Genomic DNA, 22,000 nt, shown 5'->3' on the forward strand with positions numbered 1-22,000 from the left:
GTGATGTGCATAAAGAAGTCTGCGGCCGCGGCGAGTCCTCTTGACTTCCGTCCAATATCGCTTCTAGACAGCGACTACAAAGTGTTCACCAAACTGTACGAGCGCCGGCTGCGGCCGCTTCTTCTCTGCTTCATTGATGAAGCTCAAGGCGGGTTTGGTCATGGCGTAACATTGCGTCGGCACATTGATCTCTACAAGGCAGTAGAAATCGCCGCAAAAACGAATCGTGAAATCCAAAGGTCCGTCGCATTGCTCCTCGACTTTGTTAAAGCGAATGACACGCTATTACGCCCGTTTATCGCGGCTTCGTTGCGGTGACATGGCTTTAAAAGCAGCTTCGTCGTTATCATCGACTCCCTACATCGTCACACAAGCTGCAAATTGGTTTTGAATGGGCATCTATCGCAGCGCGTGAAAGTGACGTGCGGCATTCATCAGGACTGCCCTTTGGCACCGCTATTTTTTATCATCGCTCTAAACACTGCCTATGTCGTGATCCGTAACCTCAGTAACCTCACTGGAGTCCATCTTGGCAATGAGACGGAATATCCGTCTGTCTATGCGGATGACACATCGATACTCCTACGTAACCCTTCCAACGTTCAAAAAGCGCTGGAGACGCTGGACGCGTTCGGAGAGGCGTCTGGGCTGCTTTTTAGTCGCTCCAAGTCGCTGACTGCACGACTCGGCATGGACATGGATCCATTTGACACGTGTTTTCTCAAGATCCTCGGAGCTGAAAAGCATTGCATGTACCTTGGCATCCAGGTTGGATCAAACGATGCTACTTCGGTGAACTGGGGGCTACGCACCCGTTCATGATGTCTCGACTCTTAGTAGCTCGGCAGTAGACGCATTCTGTCCAGCAACGAGCGACGCTTGTCAAGGCAATCGCAATTCCAAAGATCTTGCAACAAAACTGCGCGAGCTGCCGCAATTGGCGTGGCCGGCTGTTTAAGCTCAGCTGCAATGTGCAAACGTGATTGAGAACGCTCGCTCCAGCTCGTTCTCCGCACGTAACGAAGTCTGGCGCTTCGCTGTTGCAGCAATGTTTCACTCGTTGTGGTGCGAGCAACTACGCAGAATCGAAGAATCCAACGTCACTGAAGCTACCTATCAAGCACGAGCCTTCGATCCTCCTTAGTTTCACATCATTCGCATCGAACACCAAGACGACACCATCTACGCCTTCTGCTTTGATGGGGGCAGCAGAGGCAATTCGGGACCCGAAGGTTCCGGCTCCTTTATCTTATGGATCGCCACCAGCTTTAATCCAACAGAAGTGGTTTGGATCGCAAGCATGGTTTACGGCTCTAAAACGACGACAAACAATATGGCCGAGTACTGGGGTTTACTACAGGGGGGAGGGGCTACGACACGCAGTCGTTCAATGTATGGCTCCTCTTTATGTGGTTGGCAACAGTGAGAAGATCATCTCACAGATGCGCGCATATCGACAGCCGAGAAAGAAGCACTTGGAAGCGATGTGTAATGATGCGCGAAACTTACGGACGAAGCTGGAGTGATGAGTTGGTCACACCACTGCCGCGACAATAACAAGATGGCGAATGTTGCAGCTGACGCGGCCATGGACACGTGCACCTCGTCTCAAGTCAACTTGCCTAGCGACAGACATCTTGCCGAAGATGTCACACTACACATGTCAAACGACGTGAGCCACTGGCTCGTGCCCCCACCACCGGCTCTTAGCAGCCACAGCAATACATGTTTACGCCACCTGAGGAGAGAGCGAGTACTTGCGGTAGCGAACCACGAGAGGAGGTGTCGAGCAATTGGAAGGAGCTTTGATAGCGCAAGATAGACACGCACAGTATGGCTATTGCAGTCGTCATCGTACAGCAATATACCTCACGTTACTAAAATAAACTAAAGGTACCCATAACATAGAGTGTAACGGGGCACTACTGACTAGCACTGCTTCAGTACAAATCCACTTCGCATTGCCTCTGTGCGAGTGGTGCCTCACGTCACTTCACGTACACTAGTACGTGCAGAGGAAGACTCTCCTTAAAACACTTGCTTAAAGAGGATTTATTACAAACTGTATTTATAAAATTAAGCTCTTCATTTTTATTTACTTAATACTAACGTTATTAAAACTAATACAAAACATCTAATAAAGTCTTATCTGTCTTTCTCTTTGCGCGCGTCCAGCGCTGACTGGACCGCGGAGAAAGTAGCTATAATGGTCTTTATCTACCAATGGATAAGCTTTTAGAATTTTACCATGTAAAGTAATATTCTCCAAATATTATCTACCTTTTAGATAATATACTAAATAACAACCTTTAAGTGTTAATTTGATGTAACGATACACCTCGTTACGTAGAGAAAGAGTGAAACGTTATTATTATAACTAATGAACAGAACTGGTACAATATTACCGTGTATAGAATTATAAAAATGGTGACAAAACATGTACAGAATTTAATATACCTCTTTTACAATAGATGGTTTTGCATAATTTGCAACGAAGACACACGTCAAGGCATCGAACGAACTAACCTTGAAGTTGGGTCGTATTTTATATCCTTTATTTAAATGAACCCACCGCCTTGAATTCTTACTTAACAGAAAAAGGCACGATACTATTTATGTGAACGCTTAAAGTGTTGATGATTTATCCACAGCGGCCGCGAATGGGGCAAAATACAACATGCAAAAGTGCTGCTTGTTGCTAGGGACACCGCGAGCTAATTTGCAGCCTGATGAAGTGTGGTAATACTTATCCCGAGTTACGCGTAAATGAATTAGCTTAGTTTTCATGCAAGAAACAACCAGTTTGAGGCTCGTCACAAAAAATAGGGTCGACTGAAGCCCGTTTATAGACTAAAAAAAGGTGGCTTCCGACGGGAAGAATCTCAAGTTGCGACCCACAAAAATTGAGATTACTAATCGAATCTTGTCGAAAGAATCCTTTCGACTAGCAAAGAATTCTTTCTTCAGGTAAATTCTGAAAAGCTACATTAGGAACCCAACCAGTAATTCGATAGTCCGACCTCCTCCATGTGTTTCTATTGAACGCAAAAGTATAACCTTTTATGGCTCTCCATTCGCAACCTTAGTTATGGTTTTGTTTCGACATGTCAAAATGCCACGAAAGACTGCATTTTTTCGCGAACGTACAAATGGAAGGACAGTCGCTTTCCCGGTTTTATCGCCCACTTACCCATCTGGGTGATGGGTAAGTGGGCGATAACCAGGGCCTCGAACCCGTACGAGCGCTGCGATTCAGTCGCACGACCACTGGACCGTGGGTTACAAAATTTAAAAAAAGACGGCGAGAAGAGACAAACGGCATGCAGTGCCTGGACTCGATCAATGTCGCGTTTGTGTCCAAGCCCGTCGAGTGCCGCGCACCAAGCGTTTCTTGGGGATTTTCTAGCCTATTGCTCGCCTCTTGCGTCGGATTTACCGCGTGAGGTGTTTGTTTCTCCTTTACGAGATTCCGACGAAGGGAAGAGCGAGGACGATGCTGATCTTCATGGGTCTAGACATTCGAGTTTAACGCTATTAAAAGGACATTCTCGAATTGTAAGCGAATTACGACCCGTGGATGGCCCTGAGCGTGTATTTTACGCAGGAAACGGGGAGGAGAGACGTGGTAACGCATTGCAAGCTATCGACTCGAGTGAAGATACGTGGCATTACATGTACGTTTCGTCCGTCTCGATGTTGCAAAAATGCGATTGCGTAAACTCCCATGTCAATTGGATGTAGACAACACGTCCATCCCCTCTTTGGTATTTGGGCGGTACATCGGTATATTCCTTCTTCGAGGAGAGGTGGTCGCTGTCTCGTATTGTTAGTTGCATTATGTACGTTACGTAAATTATGTTAGCAACACGAGTTAATAATGTGTGTTGTTCCATAGTGGTGGTCCTTGTGCTGAGTGGAGTCTTTGCGACTCGACGTTGTTGCTCGGAAGAAGCACGAAACATCCCACGTACGCTTGTCAATCGTCGCTTGACAGTGCCTACGTCCATTCCTGTGGCACACAAAAGCTCCTTTCAAACGGGCGTACGAGAGCTTTTCATACCAACATCCCGATCGCTTCAGTCTTTATTCAGTACGACGTCGCTAGATACCTCCCAAGATTCGTCCGCGTTGACTTCATCGAGTTTAGAGTTTGATCCATTTTTGGAGACTAGTATTGACTCTTCCTTGTTTGAAAGTGCGATTGTACGAGTAACAATCCTTTCACCTCTTAACGATCAAATCTACCGACTTTCATCTACGATCACGATTAAGTGGCTCGTGTCGCTTATTTCAGGCCCTGACCCGAAGTTGGATACATTTCGAGTGGATTTTAAAGCCGAGAACAATTCCTTTATCACGATTGCTCCAAATGAATCAATTCCCTCGGTTTCTAGCGCCACATTTGATGAAAACACGACACTTTACACCTTTCAATGGAAATTAGCCAACACGACCGCGTGGTTGTGTACAACTTGTGTACTCCAAGTATGTGCGCTGAATGTAACTTCGGTACCGAATGACACATTGTGTCTCCGATCCGATGGGCTCAGTAGCCTCTTTCGATCGTCTCGTGCACCAGAGGGTACATTTCAGATTGTACAAGATGTACCCAGTTGTTCGTGTGGTTTACATCATGAATGTTTTGTCCTCGCCGCGTTCATGATTGGTGTAGCCATTCCCGTAATCGTGCTGTTTGTAGATTGTTTTGTCCAAATTTACCGCGAACGTCAGGTCTTTGGACTCTTGGCTCCTCGAAATGAACCTGAGCATCTAGTTGTTGCAGGATACCCAGCCAAGTCGGCAACTTGCATGGAACGAGTGGTTCTTATTGGAAGCATACTGGGGCTTTGTATAGGAACGGGCGTCCTGGCCGCTAGAATTAATTCGAACCACTTTCTGACCGAAATGGGTGCGATTGTCGAGTTGTGGATGGTGACATTTGCCATTGCCGTGGCGGTCGGACTGTTCTTTTATAGCACATTGATGTGTATTGTGATATTTAGTATTCGGTCGAGGCTAAAATGGCTACATGAACGCCAGGCAATAGTGGAAACGAATCAATGTTCAAATTCGTCTTGGTCCGATGACAATAACATTGTCGGACCATAAAAAAGTATTGTATCAATTACTCGAGCAAATAGAATGCGTCCTAAATTCTTAAGAAATCAAAGGCAAAGTCAAATAGGGTATTATTGTCCATTTTTATTGGACAAAAGCCATTAGTGCGATGCAAAGTTACGGACGACGGTCTTGCGATACTGTTGCGTGCGACTCACTTCTTCTCCTTTAATTACCGCATCAACAATCGACAATTCACCACGAAGATCCGTCTCCATCATTTCTTTCAGTTTCGTCCCTGTAAAGCCTTTGCCCATTAAATACGAAAGCTTCACTACACACGCTTCAATCGTCATGTCGAGCGACGTAATCACACCCATTTCTAGCAACGTCACACCCGTTGCATACGCGTCCAATTGCGTTCGTCCTCGCACGCATTGGGATGTAATGGTAACAGGAATTTCGGCCTCAAGTGCGACTTTTACAAGACGCAAGAAGCCATCCTTTCGCAACGGAGCATTGCCCGTGCCATAAAGAGCAAAGATCAATGCTTTTTTTCGAAGTGGTCGATCTTTTGACGCCTTGTGACGTTCAATATATGCTTCAATGCATTCGTCATCAAATCCCGGGACTAAGTGGAAGACACAAATATTGGTCGATAGATTTGTAAAGACTTGAAAACGGGAGCGAGGGTATGGTAGAATCAACGGCTGATCCACGATAGCCTCGACTCCCGTGACTGCCAGAGACGGAAAATTTGGCGAATGAAAGGCATCGACCGACATATTGGCAACTTTTGTCGTCCGATTGCCTCGCAATAATTTATTGTTGGAATAAATGCAGACTTCTGGAATCGCCAATGATGTGGCACACATGACGGACATGATCAAGTTGCGACGTGCATCACTATGAGGAAAATGCAATGGGATCATCGCTCCTGACACGACGACTGGTTTGCCCAGATACTCGAGCATAAAGCTGAGGGCCGACGCCGTGTAAGCCATCGTATCCGTGCCTTGCAATACCACGAAGCCATCATAATCCCAATACTTGGCTTCAATTTCTTTAGCAATTTTTGTCCAATCATCGGGCGTCATGTCCGATGAATCAATTGGGGTGAGCCACTCGCTAACGGTGACAATTGGCATATTGACAAATAAAAATTCATCCATTTCACGAATTTTTTTGGCCAAAAACCCACTACTTGGGTGCAATACGCCATTATTGTCTGGTACCATGCCAAAAGTCCCACCCGTGTAGATGACGAGGCAGTGCGAGCGTTTGGTCTTGAGACCAACGTCATCAGCATCGACAGTCGTGGGTGTAGGAGCGTGCATCGATCCAGAAGACGCACACACGTGAGCTTCTGACGCGCCAAATGGCGCGATAAAGGGGCTTACACCTTCGTTAGCACCGTCAAAGGAAGCGCTAAAACTGTTGCTCGGGTCGCGAGTCTTGAGCTTGGTTCGTGTCACCATGGGCTTTGGACAAGAGGGGAACGCCACGTTGAGACTTGACCTTGAATCCACGACCAGCAATCAATTATTGTAGGCTCGTCTCGACCCCGTCTGTTCGAATAATATGATTTAAGGATTTGAAAGTAGCCATGAGAAGATGAGTGTCTTTTGTGTATAACAGACCAAATGATCTATAAAATGGTACACTTACATTGTTTGACTAATTTATTGTGAATGCTAGAAAGACGCTTTGTCTATTTAAACGGCCTGAAACTTTATAAATTTACATGACGTAATGTCAGCGATGGCCAAGCGTGGCTAACAAATTATAATTACGTGCAAAAGTTGCTGAAATATGAGCTATTCCTTGGCATTCTAGGGCACGAGATCGCATTCATTCTTTCCACATGTGGCAAGGTTACGGGCACAATAAGCATTCAAATGCGAGTCGGTCATTTCTGTTGTCGCCAGCGTCATCAGTCCCGTGGTATATTTAAAGTGTGCTTTCTTGCCGACCATAGATTGAAATTTCAGCTTGTTATACCCAGCTTCTGAGTGTACCCATGTTCGCAGCAGCTGCTCGTCTTGAAGAAACAGAACCTTCGCTCTTGTTCAAGTTCAACCAGTCGTACTTTTGTGAAAAGTAAAAAGGACCAATACATTTTATCCATCATCCAGATTTCATTATGAAAACGAAAATATTGATTCATTGGCAGCTAGATAATATTTTTCCTAACTGGCAACTCAATAATATTTTAATTAACAGCTGAATAACCGCCAGTTTTTGATGTTATTGCGCTGGCATTCTCCATGCTCTACCGATACGAACGTGACAGGCGTCAAATCATTGAGGGTATCCCACGACAAAGAAATAAAACCTTCGTGGTTCTGATCGCAAGATTTTTATCATGTTAAATTCGTTGCAAAAAATATCTTGTAAAAATAGTTTATTGGCAAAGTACAACATTAGTGTATTTACATATTGTTTTAATCGGCTCCGAAACCTTCGAGAGTTAATTGTCCTGACACGTACAAACCGACTACGCCCCTTTCGAGCTTATTCATCCAAGAGCAACGATTTTTGTTTTTGTTTTACGTAAGCACATTAAATCGGCAAATTAATCTGAACGAATTTCTTACTTGAATACTTGCGGTCAGATACTTACTAGTTGGAGACAATGCAAGACTTCCGGTTTCAGTCAGAGTACTTTGTTATTGTGATAACGAGCGTTTGCTTGTTGTTGACTGTGAATATTCGTGTAAAGAGTCCGGTGAAGAAATATGTATATTCCTGCGTGAGACAGAAAATGAAGACTGAGAGAGATGCTTATCTAGTCAGGGCAGCTTATAACGTCCCACCTAAAATATTTGATGCATGACCGAGAACCGCTACCAGCCTTTTTGCACTGAAAAGATTTTTAGGCGACGTTGGCAGGTAGAGGTTAGAAAATCGCAGACTTGGGCGATTCTGAATAAGCCACCATTTGGTGAATTAATAACATTGCAATTCAATAATAATTGTTTGCAAGAGACACTACCATAGGTCATATCGCAACATGGAGCTGTGACTGAGTACAAGGAAAATGTTTCGTTGGCGTAACGCAACTTGATCTGCAATAATTCTCTCGACAGCAACGGATATTTTCGATGTGCATCAAGGAATGTGCTCCAAGCAACCAAATCTATGGACCGTAAAAGAAAACCCAAGCTTCCGACAAAACGACACACCAGCCGTAGAAAGGGAGAAAGAAGTTTAAAAAGCCATATTTTTCCATGGATTGACCACCTCGAGAATTGGAGTAATGAATGATATTTTCGTTTGAAATTTTTAAAAACATCGGTACAGCCTTTATTTTATAGCTGTGCATAAGTACTTATACGATTTGACTGTTTTTTTACTTTTATATTACTTAAAAGCTAGTACGAAAAAAGCTGTATGACTGGGACGCCCAATAGAAAGCGACGTTTGGTCTAAAAAAACGATTATCCATGCACCCCTTACACTCCAAAGTATAAGTTGACACTGGTAGGAAAGACTTAAGGAATAAATTGCTTCGTATGGGTCTGAGGCAGCTGGTAATCGTAAAGAAACTCAGCTGAAAACCCGTGAATCTTGCTTGTATTACTACGATTTTACGTGGGCTATAGCATTGTCACGATTGGCAACGTACGTGCGCCAACAAGAACGTTTCAACGACGCGATATGACAAGTTGATGCCGATTCAGACTTAAATTGTGTAATCCGTATTGCTTAAATACTTTTACTTTGAATATATTGTCAAAGTTGTTCATTCAAACAAATTCAGCTTTGAACATTGTTAAGTGTGTTATTTAACAGCTGTCCGGCAAGCAAATTACCTCGAGAAAACAATAAACATTTTTTTCGGAAAGAACTTTGATCGAGCGATTGATTTACTTTCTCAATTACGTTGACCTGATATTATGCTATTATTTCTCACGGAATGATATCTCCAGACGAAAAACAGGCGATTGTCTGCTTGAAATGAAGCGCTAAATCCGACTTTTAAGGCTTGTTAAACCAGTGAAGCCACGCTTCTTCTAAAATTTGCGACCATGGCTTACAAAGTAGTTGCCGCAAATTTAATATGAAAAGAAATGCGAGATGAACCATTGTCAAGATGAATCATCGAGGTAGGTCCATTTCTAATCTCTTAAGAGCAAACTAATTCAACGAAGGTTCTATGTAAGAATATTAGGCAGTTCCGTATCAGTTTTCCAAGAATAGACATAAAGAGTGCAAAACGACTTTCAAATACCAAGATATCAGCTCTATCCTCGTTTTCTGATTCCTTGCGAAAAAACGCTCATTTTTTTCCATCTGACGTCCTCCGCCACCCAATTTGCTGCCAAGAGAGGCAGTAGTAACCTTTGTCCTTGGACGTATAGTAAAAAGGAGGTTACACCCAGAACTCGTTTTTGGCCAGCCCTAACCACGAACGCAGGTGTGCAGCGCTTACGTATCACCTAGGGATACCTAAGTACCTTTACGCTTCTGGCGATATAGACGAACCCTTCCCTCGTTACGAATATTTTTTTGTGTCTTAGATTCCCTTAAACTTACAATACCTCTCCTAAAAAAGAATACATCACGTTTACAAGAGCTGTCGCAAGCTGTGATTCCAGGACCACGTTCCATCCGTTTGCGTGCGTCAAACTCCCCGCTTGCCTCGCAAAGACGTCCGTTCACAATTAATCGTCACTTCCATGCCATCTCGTCATCCAACTCATTCACATATGCCCCGCAATCAACCACACGGCACGAGTCCACCAACTCCTCCTCAATTAGAATGTATCCCTCCACCACTCTCTCCCAAGGAATTGTAATCCTTTCGTAACCTTCTCCCCCTACCGTCACTTGCCGTCTCTCACCCTCGTCTTCGTATGTCGCTCGAAGCTGTCGAGAACGAGCAGCAAGCGCGCTTGTACGGACGAGCACGAGCCAAAGAGATCTTCCAGCCCGTCCCGTGGAATCCTCTCAAACCCGTGCCCGACGACACGACGCAGCTCTACGAACACATTGACGCGACAGGCTATCGAATACGAGCTATAAAGCCCGTCCAAGCGACTTTGGCCGAAGTCGAAGCCATTCTCACGGCACCAACCTCACTTGGTGGCAAGGACGATACCATTCCTACACTTCTTGCCCAGCTCTTGCCAGGTTCCTACATCTCCGGTGGCCGTATCGCGCGGTACCCCGTGCTCGAGCTTTCGACCACCGAACATGAGCATGTCGCCCTTCAATACGCGCGAATCAAGCCGTATGTCACTAAACCACCCACACCTACCCCGCACGAGGCCATTCCACTTGTATCATTGGACAAATTTGTGCTGTTGAGCTACACCTTATCCACGCGGTTGCAACGATCGGACAAATCAAGTCTAGGCAACTCGCATCGATCGGCCAGTTCCGTACCATCACTCTTGCACTTGTACCGGCAAGTGCAAGTACCGAGTTTTGCTTCTCGTCGTCCAAATTTTCACCCTAAACGTCTTGCTAATTACGATTGGAGTATTACCTATATCATTCAAGAACGAGCAAGTGGGAATACTGTCGATCGACACGCGTTTGTGACGGTAGAAGTCGTCCTGGAGTGGATGTGGGGTCACGTGGTAGAGGTACAAACCCTCGATGACGCGTGTCTCCAGCGCCTTCGGTCCGATGCGTTAAGTCTCGTGCGGCTACAGCCTTTAATAGAAGCCTTCCGGCTGGCTCAACTCGCACTTAATGCGACCAGTACCGGTACGTTAAATTCGGTCAAAGAAAAACGGTTATGTGACATGTGTCAGCGCAAAATCGGTCCATTTCGACGCAAAAAACAGTGCGAAACGTGTCGCAAATGGCTGTGTATCCATTGTGTTGGATCAAAGAGTTTTTCACGATTACGTCGCCACAAAAGCGTGTCGTGTGTGCGTTGTGTGGAAGAAGCACAGAATGGTTTAACGATTCAAACGAATGAAAGTGCGACCATGAGTGTGTTTCAATTCCCTGCAGTCGAGTCGGTTGTGGTTTCGTCACGGGCACGAGACGCGAGTAAACGTAGTTCTTCGAGTCGGCTGTCGAATCGAAAAGAGATTGATTTGGGCTTGGATCCTGCGTTAGGAATCGTAGTGGCAACACACGAAAGGAGAGTATCGCAAGACAAGACCGAGTTGCGTTCAAGTGCGTCCATGCGTCACGAGCAACAACTTGAAAACGACATGGCAAGAACGACGTTGGAGACTTCTATCATTGCGCGAAATCGTGTACCCAAAAAGCTCATGGCTACACATGATTGTACCCATTTGTGTGTGGAACTTGGAACGCCAAAGATGGATTACCAAGTTGAGTATATGGGTTCATGTGAGTACCCTAAAGCACCAGTCTTTCAATCCGAGACGGAAATGGCTCGGGCAAAGTATGTCGAAGGGACGGGATTGTATTTTGATGCACGATTATTACGACTGTTGCGTCACGATCCTGTATTAGAAGACTTGGCGTATCAAGTTGTATCGATTTCGTCTCAGTGGCATGGCTGTAGTATTAATCTCGTTGGAGCGTATGACGTCTATTGCCTCGTGAGTGCTTTTATTGTTCCTGAATTGGACGTAGATGATGCGGATTTCTTGGAACTTGAAACATCGCCCGTCACATTTGACGATATCGTGCCTCGTGAAGAAAGTGTGAGTGCGTATGCCGTTTATCATCAAAGTACCTTCTTTGTGGCAGATTTGGCGAAAGACGTGCGCTTTCAAATGCATCCTTTCCACACCGAGTGTGGTGTCGTGTCTTTCTGTAGCTTTCCACTTTATTCGACACGAAATGACACGGAGGATTCGAGTGTGTATTGTGTAGCCACGTTGGATTTATGGAAACGAGATCCGTTGCTCGGATGTAGCCATGTATCAAGCGAGTGGATGGCTACTATTGAGACTCTTCGAATTACCATTAGTGCTCGAATTGAAGCCCTTGCGCGCGAATCGTATTCGTTTAAAAAACCTCGCGCTTGTGCGGCGTATTCGTTTGGATCGTCCAGTGACTCTATTGGAAGTACTCGACCAGCTGATTCCATGACGGATTTGTATGATATTGATAGTGAATCGGTCGTTGATTGGCCCACGTCGGAATCAGGGGATCGATATCGACCACTAAAAACGCGTGGACTGGGTGGAAATGGCTCCTCCTGGAAATACGATAGCGACAATGAAAGCTCGACCTCGAGTACTACGAGTTCTTGTAATCAAACGCCGCGGATATCGTCCCAGTGTTATACAGCGGCGGAAATGCATTCGACAATTGAATCGTTGCTACAAAAGGCGTCGAAAACGTCGCAGTATCTTAGCCAGACGGGGGTATCCATTTAGGGGAGCCATATTATTATTGTCGAAATGCTTTCTTGACACTTTTTGTAACGTTATATTTTCTTTCGAGAAATCAAAGAATCGATATATTAAAAGAAAATAAAAACTCGTTCTTTTTCTGGAACAGAAAGTTAGTAGGATATCCAGTTTTAGAAAAAAACTTTGACACACGATTGCACCGTAAGGAATTTAAAATCACTTGAAAATAATTCTTTTCTATGTGGTGTATGCTCACACAGCTTTCGATTATTTTCATGGAAATGGATCACATGTAATTATTTCATTCATTTTAAAAGGTTATTTAAAGTTTTGAAAATGGACGTAAGGAAAGAGTGCCACAATGCGGAAGGCGAGGCACCAGCGGAAAAAGCAAGCTTTTCTGACATTGCCGAGTCAAAGACGCAGCTTGACGAGGTCGTGGATCTTGACGAGGAAAACGATTATGAAGAAAAGAAAGACAAGAAAGACGTACACAATACCAATGAGAGTGAAGACGAAATGCAGTTTATCAGCAATGATGACACCAGTATTGATAATCAAGACAACAAGAGCAATATCACAAAAGAGAATGACGTCATACAAAACAGCGTCTTGACTCGGAATCCATTGATTTCGAGCGGTCAATCAAGCGCCAATACGGACGCGGTAATGGCTGCTAATGGATACATCACCCCAGCCACTCTCGAGGCAGAGCTTCAGTGCATCATATGCCAGTATACAATGTTTAAGGTATGTTCACTACCACGACATTATTCATAAAAATAAGGCTACATTAAGTCGTGTTTTGTTTTGTAGCCAATATCAGCGATTTGTGGCCACTCGTTCTGGTAATGTAGCCATGACCGTACCAACAAAGGTTATCATTCTGACACTAATTTTTGCAGCCGTGTGTGTCTTCTAAACTCAATCTTATCGCGTCCAATGGAAGAGATGCAGTGTCCAATCTGTCGGTGTGATATCATGGCGCAGTTTTCTCCAAATGGATCCGTAACGTCATTTTTTTCGATCAATGTCACGTTATGGAATCTTGTCCAAGTAAGCACCAAATGGTAATTAAAACGAAACTACTTTTGTTTACGATCGTGAAATGATTGTAGCTCCTGATTCCCTCCATGGCTGCTCGTATTTCAACACATCAGATAACAGAGGAAGACGCATTTCAACAGCAAGTCGACCACTTTAAGGCCCAATGGAGTATCGTTGTGCTCGAAAAAAGTGCTGCACAATATCACCGAGACAACGACGACACGACGCGATTGATGCACGACGAGTTTCCTGTATTAAAAACCGACGAAACGCAAGATGGCCATTTGCACGTCTCTCGAACTATTGTGCTGGATACGACCGATGAGAACGAAGATGGCTACATTCATATGCGTGTTGGACTTGCCATTGTCGATTTTCCAAACGTTTTTAAAGTGTGTACCGAACACCAAATGTGCTCAATAAATGTCCTGAAGATGGAAGAGGATGAAGAAATGGCCGATGGTATGCCCTTTTTTATGAACGAAGACGGTGATGACGATGTCTTGGTCTGTAGCTCGTACTTTAATGAACTCTGTCTAAGTGTCTGGGATGAAGCAGTACGTGACTTGTCAAAAAAGCAACCAAGTTCTTGTTTGGTGTCTGACACACCATGGTGTAGGAAACTTGTGTACTCACACGAACTCGGGGAGCTCAATGTGGTGTCGTAACCTTTCCAGGCTTGCGTCTCGACGTACCCGAAGGTACGTAACCGTACTTTCGTCCGTTATGAAATGCGCTTTCTCATTATTGGGGCTCGTTAGGTATCTATACTTTCCGCTTTTGCGACAATCTCTATGGCCTAAAGCTGAGCATCACGACGCAATTGCGTGATCCTTATGACGTCACGAGTAACTTTATCCACGATGCAGTACCTTCGCATCGCCACGGGTATCGATCGAGTGACAGTGACGACGACGACGACGACGACAATGCGTCCGATGATTCGTTTATAGTGAACGATTTATCGGAATCCGAGCATCCAATTGGTCAATTTTCCGACGACGACAATGCGTCCGATGATTCGATTATAGTGAACGATTTATCGGAATCCGAGCATCCAATTGGTCAATTTTCCGACGACGAGAATGATGGTCAATGGCACAGTCATTGTGACAACGAGCAGCCACGCCAGCGACAGCTAGAGCGATCAGAACGCGAGGCACAAACAGTAGACGAGTGTAAGCATTCAAGTGATGAGGAAGGCGCACGAATGCGTGTGGACGATGGATTTGACGAGCGCGAGGACGTGGAGATCCGACGTCCATGTCGTCGGAATGTGCGCGTTCTGGACGATTCGATGGGGTTTTCGGATCGTGACAGTGAGGAGGATGTTGGCAGTCGAAAGACAATTCGAGCGATTGAGGATGATTCAAACGACGAAGGTCCTTCGAGTTGGCGAGGAGGGACGACTCGTATTGTCGATAGCGACAACGAAGTGTGTGAAGAGATTGGAAGGAATGCTATCGAGGGTGTGAATGAAGACGAGATGGAAAAGGCTGTTGGTTCTGAAGAGTCGCAGCTTTGGTGTGAAGAGGATGGAGCGAGACCACGGAAACGAGTTTGTCCGCCGATGCGGCTTGTTGAAGGCGAGAGTGAAGAAGAGAATGACTCGAGAGGGGGAAGATTATAATTGATGAGAGTCGTGGTCTTTTTGCATTTTTGATGGCACGGAAAAAGTATTTATTTTGAAAGGGTCGAAAATGATCCAATCAGAGCATTGGAAAAAGAATAGCGACTTGACGTTTGTATTCTGTTTTCGTTTTGCATTGTTTTTTTGTTTGTTTGCAATCATATGAGGACACGACGTAATTCCGACAGGCGAAAACTCAGTCGCAGACTTGCGCTCAAGTGAATGGCCTGCGTTCGCGCGTAGAGCCTCGTGACTTGTTTGGACAAAGTGCTTCTCACAGCTAAAGAGATGACAACGAGACAAGATGCTACATTTGCCCAAGGCATGTTTGTGACGCTTTGGCCCAAGGTTGAGCGCTGTCACAATTATGTCGCAATTTTACTCGCTGCGCAAGAGAAGCTACAAAGTACCGTGGACGGACTTATTGCCTGTAAGAGTGAATGTGTTGTATACTATAATATTTGCAAGTGTGAAGACTTTATTCATTGCAGGTCTCCAAGAGGCGAATCAAGCCGAGAACAGCTCGCTTGTAAGCTACGCGGATCGACTGCGCTATTTCCCCGATCGGATTGAGCAGCTCCAGAAAAAGTTGGTGCGGATTCATAATCGGCTCGTGGCTATTAAGGAGTCGCAATCATCTCGCTTGTCGCCCTCGACTAAGTTTACGCGCGATGAAGTGGCGGTCAACGATTCCCCTTTATTTTAAACCGACAGGTTTTTTTTTAACTGCATCGAAATAAAAACGTAATATTTTGGCATTTTTCTACATTCTGAAGTAACAAAGAGGTTTAATGTTACTGCATTTTCCTTGCGTCTGTCTGCTGAGCTTTTTTCTGCAACTTTAGCGTCGTGTCGGAAGTCCACGAGCTAAAACCAATTCAATTATAAAAAAGGTAGACATGTGCTAGGATCCCATATTTTGCTTCGTACCTGCGATCTTCCGTTGATATATTTGGTCGACGTAGCTGCGGCGGTGCAAATGGCGCGGTCTGAAGCGTGCGAGCAACTTTTCCAGACTCAGTCCTGGCGATTTTAGTTGCTGGTCTTGATATGTGATCATACTTACGCTTGGATGTCGGTACCACATGAGACGTCAATAAGCTGCTTGTTTCGCTTGCAAAGAGCTCTTCTGCTGATGGCAGCAGCTGCTTTGTAGTGGAATCTGCTCCACTGGACGATATGAAATTGTCTGAAGTTGCTATAGACGCATATTCACCCTCTGAAGAGGAGGAGGACGCATATTCGTCGCCGAGTAGAAACGACGCCATTGCCCCGATACGACAACTTCTAAATATTCTTCTTACGGAATTTACTTATTTTCTTAATTATCCGGTTACGTAACAGCGCTCTGCAGTTATTTTGTTAGCTCAAACGTCAGCTTTAGCAATGCTTTTATGTGGCCCCCATTACTAATTTAAATTTTTGTTTCTAAAGTCTCCATGGCAACCCAAGTTCGTCGAAGCAATGTACGTAATCTGCGGCAAGAAACACTCGTTCCCCGCGTCTCAGAGCTTTTTACGATAGGCTCGGCTTCCTCCAGAGGTAAATCGTGTCCTGTATGTGCGAAATTTGCCGTTCAAAATCTCGTCCGAAGAGTTATATGACATTTTTGGCAAGTACGGGGCCATTCGACAAATCCGCTTAGGGGTCAACAACGACACTCGTGGCACAGCGTTCGTAGTATATGAAGACATTTACGACGCGAAGAATGCGGTGGATCACCTGTCGGGATTTAACGTGTGCGGCCGGTACCTCATCGTTCTCTATTACCAGGCTAACAAGATGCAGCAGCGCAAGACGACTGTGGACATTAACAAGCAAAAGCAAGAGCTACAGGATTTAAAAGACAAATATGGCGTCGAGTAACATAATACAAAACCGTTGAAATCCTTTCTTTTATTTCTTTCGTATTTTATTTACCGAGGAAACGCGATTGAAGCCAATTTAAACTTATGATTAACTTTGTGATTCGACGGCTCCATAAATCAATCTGTTTTTTTTTAACCAAGTCGATATGAACGAATCGCTTTATGTTGCATGAGGGAACTCGCAGACGATATGCATTTGGTCGTTGGGCAAGCCATTTGAACATTAAATAGTCCATAGGGATACCGCGTGCAAGGGGACGTGGTCTTAGAGCAAGTTTTTTTTTGTATTTACAATGCCCTTCTCAATTTATTTAAAGTGTCAACTCTTTAAACATCACATTTGGAAAAGTCGAAAATCTCATTTTTCGAACCAGCCGACAACAGATGCAGATAATGCAATGCGTCCGCAGATCGTATCAAAAAACTGTCGATGGCAAATAAGATGTCGTGCTTTAGATTCAACAGTGCTCGTAAGGATACAAGTTCCAAGCATGTGGATACCAGAAGAGCTTTAATTTAATACCTACAAGCTCACATATTCCATCGGCGCAGACGATGGAAGCCAACATCGCGGTGGCCCTTCCGTAATCTCTATACCGCTTTGCCAAGCGCAAAATCACATGCTTTAACAGCTCGAGCAGAACCCTGATTGTCATATATAAAAATTGACATCAAGATTGTAAATCATCTTTAATAAGTATCAACTGCAGCCCCTGAAATGTGTCCAATGCTCGTTGTCAGCATCCGCTGTGGTTGCATAATGAAGATCACTATCAACGCAGTCTTACTTGGAATACTCATCTTGGCAAAGAACATGGAACCTTTGATGCACTCGTTTGAACGACTCCGTTCGATGAACGACACGCGCAGCTGACCTTGTTAGCCCAATTGCATCCTTTAATGCACGTCGCCAGAATTTCTCGTAGTTTGTTGCAAGCGGAAGCTGATTACAGAGATCTAGCATCTTAAATGTGTATATAGTAATGGACATTTATCTGGTCTCATTCCATGAAGTGTCCTTGTTTGATCGATAAAATATACCCCTCGTTAAATTTGTTTAACATAACAGACGTCGTTAGATGAGGTACGTCGTCGATAAAAAATCTACACCGAAGTCCTACATTGCAATTCTAGAAAACTTCATTCGCTTGTTTAAATTGTCTATTTGTTGAAACTCAATTGCTTTTCTAGATTCGCCTGTTTTGATACGAATTCTATATTTTTAGACAATTATCGATTCTGATCAGGTCGATGACTCGGTGAATATCCTTAAGAGAAGACTTACAACTAAAGACACGCTCGATGCACTAAATACTCTTCTATATTAAATAGATTAATACGCTGCCATAAAATTTTATCTATGTTTTGCCATAGCCGTTGCAAGATCTACTTTTAATAAAGTATGGTCTTGTCAAGTTTCGTGTGCACCTATTGGGCACCGAACCATTTGTGGTTTATACGGATCACGCATCACTGCGGACCGCAATAAACTCACCGCACCTCTCGCCTAGAATGGCAAGATGGCTCACATTCTTCTCTGGATTTAATTTCAAAGTTGAATACAAGCCGGGTAAGTCAAATGTCTTGGCTGACGCTTTATCGCGCAGACCAGACTTCGAGGTTATACACCAGGAAAGTGTGTCTAGTGCGAAAGCACAATTTCAGCCGGGTCGCCACTACTATCGGGCGCCACCTGCAATGATGGATGCGGGTGGGAATCAACGCTTCCTTGTTGGAAACTGGCTTGCCCACCGCTCCGTGGGGCGAGGGTATCCGATCCTCGTCCAATGGAAAGGTTATTCGAAGAGTTTTGACTCTTGGGAACCGATCGATACCCTACGTATTGATGTGCCCGGCTTGGTGGCTGTCTATGAAAAGGAGCACCAGCTTAAACCACTTCGATAGTCTCAAATGGACTAGCTGAAGTAGCGTTGTGAGAAGAAACAGGGGGTACAGTACCACCCATGATTTCTTTCACACGCAAACGAGCGAAATTAATTCGCTGCGACCGCTGTTTCATCGCATCGGAATGCGCATGAATGCGGCGCAGGAATTTCCGCATCGTATTGGTCCGGCGTTTCATTTGAATGCAACACGGCTGGGATCGGGAAAATACGCCCAAGCGATGTCCCCTGAGCCTTCCATGATTTAAAAAAGCCAAAATAATTATGTGCGTCTACAAGAGCGCGCTCTAGGATTTAGCCCGTTCCAGCGTACATGAATGATAATGATCTATAAGCTATGAACGCAATGATGATAGCTTTGTTGAAAATAGTGGTCGCTCTGGCATGATTTTAAGCAAGCCCAAAACATTAAATATATGTCGGATAATATCAAGGCTCGCACTATTGTCGAAAATCATAACTAACGTGATGTTGAAATATCACATAGTGACATGTTGTAGCGGAGCTACCTCGCACCTAAAGTTAGAGGAAGACTTTTAGACTCAGAAAGTCTCTTAGTTCTATAGCACTAATGGGTTTAACAACTCACGGAGTCGTGCAAGCTAGACTCAGAAAGTCTCTTAGTTCTATAGCACTAATGGGTTTAACAACTCACGGAGTCGTGCAAGCTAACAAAGCTTAATGATTCCTAGCTCAAGGATTTCTTAGAACCAAGTGAAGTCTGTCACATCTTTGTTTAGCTACTTATCCATTGATCCTACTTCTGAAGTAATGAATTCGACAATGCATCCCTTTGAGCTAAGTGCTATCTTCTGTTTGAAAAGCGTATTTTCAAGAGCAGTAAAAGCACAATAAGATCAACTGATTCTTCCGAGATCACAACAAAGCAGCAGACGATTGTAATATGCTCCCGCCTGGACCTATTGTAAGAAGAATTAACGAGGAAACTTCCTAGTCAGTCTCAGCATTATGAAGTATAGTTGCTATGGGTCTGATTAGAAAAAAAAGATCAAGGTCTCTCTGCCAAGGGATTCGGCAAAATCGAGGTTGCAACAGTGAATTGTTGAATATATAGGAGTTCAGTCCGGTTGACAAGGAGCATATCACTCTTTCAGGTACCGATAGGTCATTCGCGATCAATTACTTCGCGGTCAGCTTGACAAGTTCAATGCACGAATCGCAAACTTTGCGCGAGCAACAGCAACGGGACCTTCGTCACCAATTATTTGCATAGATCACAAGAGAGTCTTACTTTTCCGTTATGTTGACGATTTCGCATAGATCACAAGAGAGTCTTACTTTTCCATTATGTTGACGATTTCGGCGTCCTTTACGGAAGGTAGAGTTTTTTCTTAAGAGGTTCGGTGGGCACTCATACCAACTCGAATCGAAGGAAAAGCTCGCGCTTCCCAATTTTAAAGGATGGAAGACGCCGGTACACACAAGGCGTAACTCTCACTCCGGCGCTAACCAAATCAGTGACGCGTCGTATTATTCTTCATCCGAAATGTTAAAAACACAAGGGCTGTACAATAGTGAGTCTGAATACGGAAATGACTTGGCAACTGACTCCGACAGTTGTTTAATTGCTTCAATACCTTTGACAAACCACAATGTGCTTGGGAAGCAGCAATCGCAAGTGTCGAACAACAAATGGCATGTATACGCCTGAATGCGGATCGTGTGCTTGTCAAAAAATGTTGCAGCATGTTTTCCCACTTGAAATTGAAGGGACTTAAGAACGCTCGGCAATGGAAGTCTCGCTTCGCTATTTAGAGAGCGACTGCTAGCTTCTGCAATACGAAGACGATGACCCCGTGAATGGGGACACTTGTAGACTAGCGGCCTTGTAATTTTGTAACGGGGTGTATCGTTACATGAAATTAATACTTAAAGGTTGTTAATTATTATATTATCTAAAATGTAGATAATATTTGGAGGATATTACTTTATATAGTAATGTTCGAAAATCTTATCCATAAATAGGTATAGGCCATTATATCTATTTATCCCGCAGCTAAATCAGCTGTAAACGTAAAGAGAAAGAGACCGATAGGATTTCAATTGCATGTTTAGTATCAGCTCATAATAAAGTTAGTATTAACAGATAGAAGGAAGAGAAACTTAATTATATTGATACAGTTTTCAATTAACCCTCTTTAAGTTAATTGTCTTAAAGAGAAGTCTTCCTCTGCACGTACTAGTGTACGTGAAGTTACGTAAAGCACCACTCGCAACGGAAGCAGTGATAAGTGGACTTGTACTGAAGCAGTGCGAAGTGAACTTGTACTGAAAAAGTACAAGTCGTAGTGCCCCGTTACACTTGGTAGCACTTTGAAGTCCGTCCAAGGTCCACATTTCCCACATTTAACATGACATGTTAGATGATGGCGGGAATACGCATCACGTTTCGCGTGAAAGTTACTCCTTTCTAAGTTACACAAAAAGGAGTGCGGTCGAACGAATGAGTTCGACCGTACGAAACGATGCAATCTTGGCCATGCTGTTCGGTTTGGACAGAGATGCCTTCCATTCAACCATCGCCAAGTTCATACAACAGGAACTTGACGAGGTGAAGGAAAAGGTAGCCTTGCTGAATCAGCAAGGCTCTCAACAGGCAGAACTGTTGAAGTTACAACAGGTACAGACCCCTGTACCTGAGATGACGCATACGCGTCGTCCCGAAACTCTAAAGATTGATATCTCTAAGTATAGGAGAGTCGAAGAAGACTCTCTCTTGATATGGTTTGTCGAGTTGGACGATGCCATAAGGGCACGTCATATCGTCGACGAGCAAATGCAAGTAGCATTCGCTCAATCAAATCTGGCAGGTCGTGCCAAAACTTGGGCATTGGGCCTGAAGTTGCGCGACCCATACGTCTTTGGGTCGCTGGAGGCTTTCAAAACCCGGCTCAAACAGACGTTTGAACAACCAAGGGCTGAGTTCAGAGCTCGTTCAGAGCTTCTGGAACTCAAGCAAGGCAAGCGTGATGTGCACGCATATGCCCAGCACATACGACTCTTAGCGAGTTGTATTACAAATAACCCAGTCCACGAACACACGTTGATTACGGTGTTCATGCAAGGTCTTACGGATGGTCCCGTAAAGACCCACCTGTTCCGCTTGGAACTGGATACGCTTGAAGAAGCAATATCCGTTGCGGAACAGGAGGACTTTAGCTTGAGACAGGCTCAAGC

General features: G+C 44.4%; 7 protein-coding genes across 7 annotated transcripts; 5 read left to right on the forward strand and 2 right to left on the reverse strand.

Moving 5' to 3' along the window:
- Positions 1–3,266: 3,266 nt before the first annotated feature.
- CCR75_002690 (uncharacterized protein) lies at positions 3,267–5,109 on the forward strand (the record flags this gene model as incomplete). The annotated part of the gene is made up of 3 exons (XM_067960787.1): positions 3,267–3,674; positions 3,742–3,764; positions 3,896–5,109. The coding sequence occupies exons 1-3, from the start codon at positions 3,343–3,345 to the stop codon at positions 5,107–5,109; spliced, it is 1,569 nt and encodes a 522-aa protein (XP_067820611.1). The 5' UTR covers positions 3,267–3,342.
- Positions 5,110–5,219: 110 nt separating this feature from the next.
- CCR75_002689 (uncharacterized protein) lies at positions 5,220–6,536 on the reverse strand (the record flags this gene model as incomplete). The annotated part of the gene is made up of 1 exon (XM_067960786.1): positions 5,220–6,536. One exon carries the CDS (start codon positions 6,534–6,536, stop codon positions 5,220–5,222), a length of 1,317 nt encoding a protein of 438 aa, XP_067820834.1.
- Positions 6,537–9,917: 3,381 nt separating this feature from the next.
- On the forward strand, positions 9,918–12,377 carry CCR75_002688 (uncharacterized protein; the record flags this gene model as incomplete). The annotated part of the gene is made up of 1 exon (XM_067960785.1): positions 9,918–12,377. One exon carries the CDS (start codon positions 9,918–9,920, stop codon positions 12,375–12,377), a length of 2,460 nt encoding a protein of 819 aa, XP_067820835.1.
- A 312-nt stretch (positions 12,378–12,689) lies between these two features.
- On the forward strand, positions 12,690–15,148 carry CCR75_002687 (uncharacterized protein; the record flags this gene model as incomplete). Its single annotated transcript, XM_067960784.1, has 6 exons — positions 12,690–13,103; positions 13,170–13,201; positions 13,259–13,409; positions 13,472–13,957; positions 14,020–14,101; positions 14,162–15,148. The coding sequence occupies 6 exons, from the start codon at positions 12,690–12,692 to the stop codon at positions 15,028–15,030; spliced, it is 2,034 nt and encodes a 677-aa protein (XP_067820840.1). The 3' UTR covers positions 15,031–15,148.
- Positions 15,149–15,215: 67 nt separating this feature from the next.
- CCR75_002684 (uncharacterized protein) lies at positions 15,216–16,924 on the reverse strand. Its single transcript, XM_067960781.1, has 2 exons — positions 15,961–16,924; positions 15,216–15,897 (listed from the first exon to the last, which is right to left on the reverse strand). The coding sequence occupies exons 1-2, from the start codon at positions 16,296–16,298 to the stop codon at positions 15,825–15,827; spliced, it is 411 nt and encodes a 136-aa protein (XP_067820843.1). The 5' UTR covers positions 16,299–16,924; the 3' UTR covers positions 15,216–15,824.
- On the forward strand, positions 15,319–15,736 carry CCR75_002686 (uncharacterized protein; the record flags this gene model as incomplete). Its single annotated transcript, XM_067960783.1, has 2 exons — positions 15,319–15,460; positions 15,522–15,736. 2 exons carry the CDS (start codon positions 15,319–15,321, stop codon positions 15,734–15,736), a joined length of 357 nt encoding a protein of 118 aa, XP_067820841.1.
- On the forward strand, positions 16,470–16,896 carry CCR75_002685 (uncharacterized protein; the record flags this gene model as incomplete). Its single annotated transcript, XM_067960782.1, has 2 exons — positions 16,470–16,496; positions 16,555–16,896. 2 exons carry the CDS (start codon positions 16,470–16,472, stop codon positions 16,894–16,896), a joined length of 369 nt encoding a protein of 122 aa, XP_067820842.1.
- Positions 16,925–22,000: the final 5,076 nt, after the last annotated feature.

The sequence above is a fragment of the Bremia lactucae genome, linkage group LG12, assembly GCF_004359215.1.
Source record: "Bremia lactucae strain SF5 linkage group LG12, whole genome shotgun sequence".
Taxonomy (NCBI): Eukaryota; Oomycota; class Peronosporomycetes; order Peronosporales; family Peronosporaceae; genus Bremia; species Bremia lactucae.

What these genes read in the sequence shown, in the direction of transcription:
- CCR75_002684 (XM_067960781.1), bottom strand. Translation starts at nt 16,298, where the DNA reads ATGGCGTCGTTTCTACTCGGCGACGAATATGCGTCCTCCTCCTCTTCA. An exon ending in ATATCAACGGAAGATCGCAG is followed by an intron (nt 15,898 to 15,960) that starts GTACGAAGCAAA and finishes AATTGGTTTTAG; the next exon opens with CTCGTGGACTTCCGACACGA.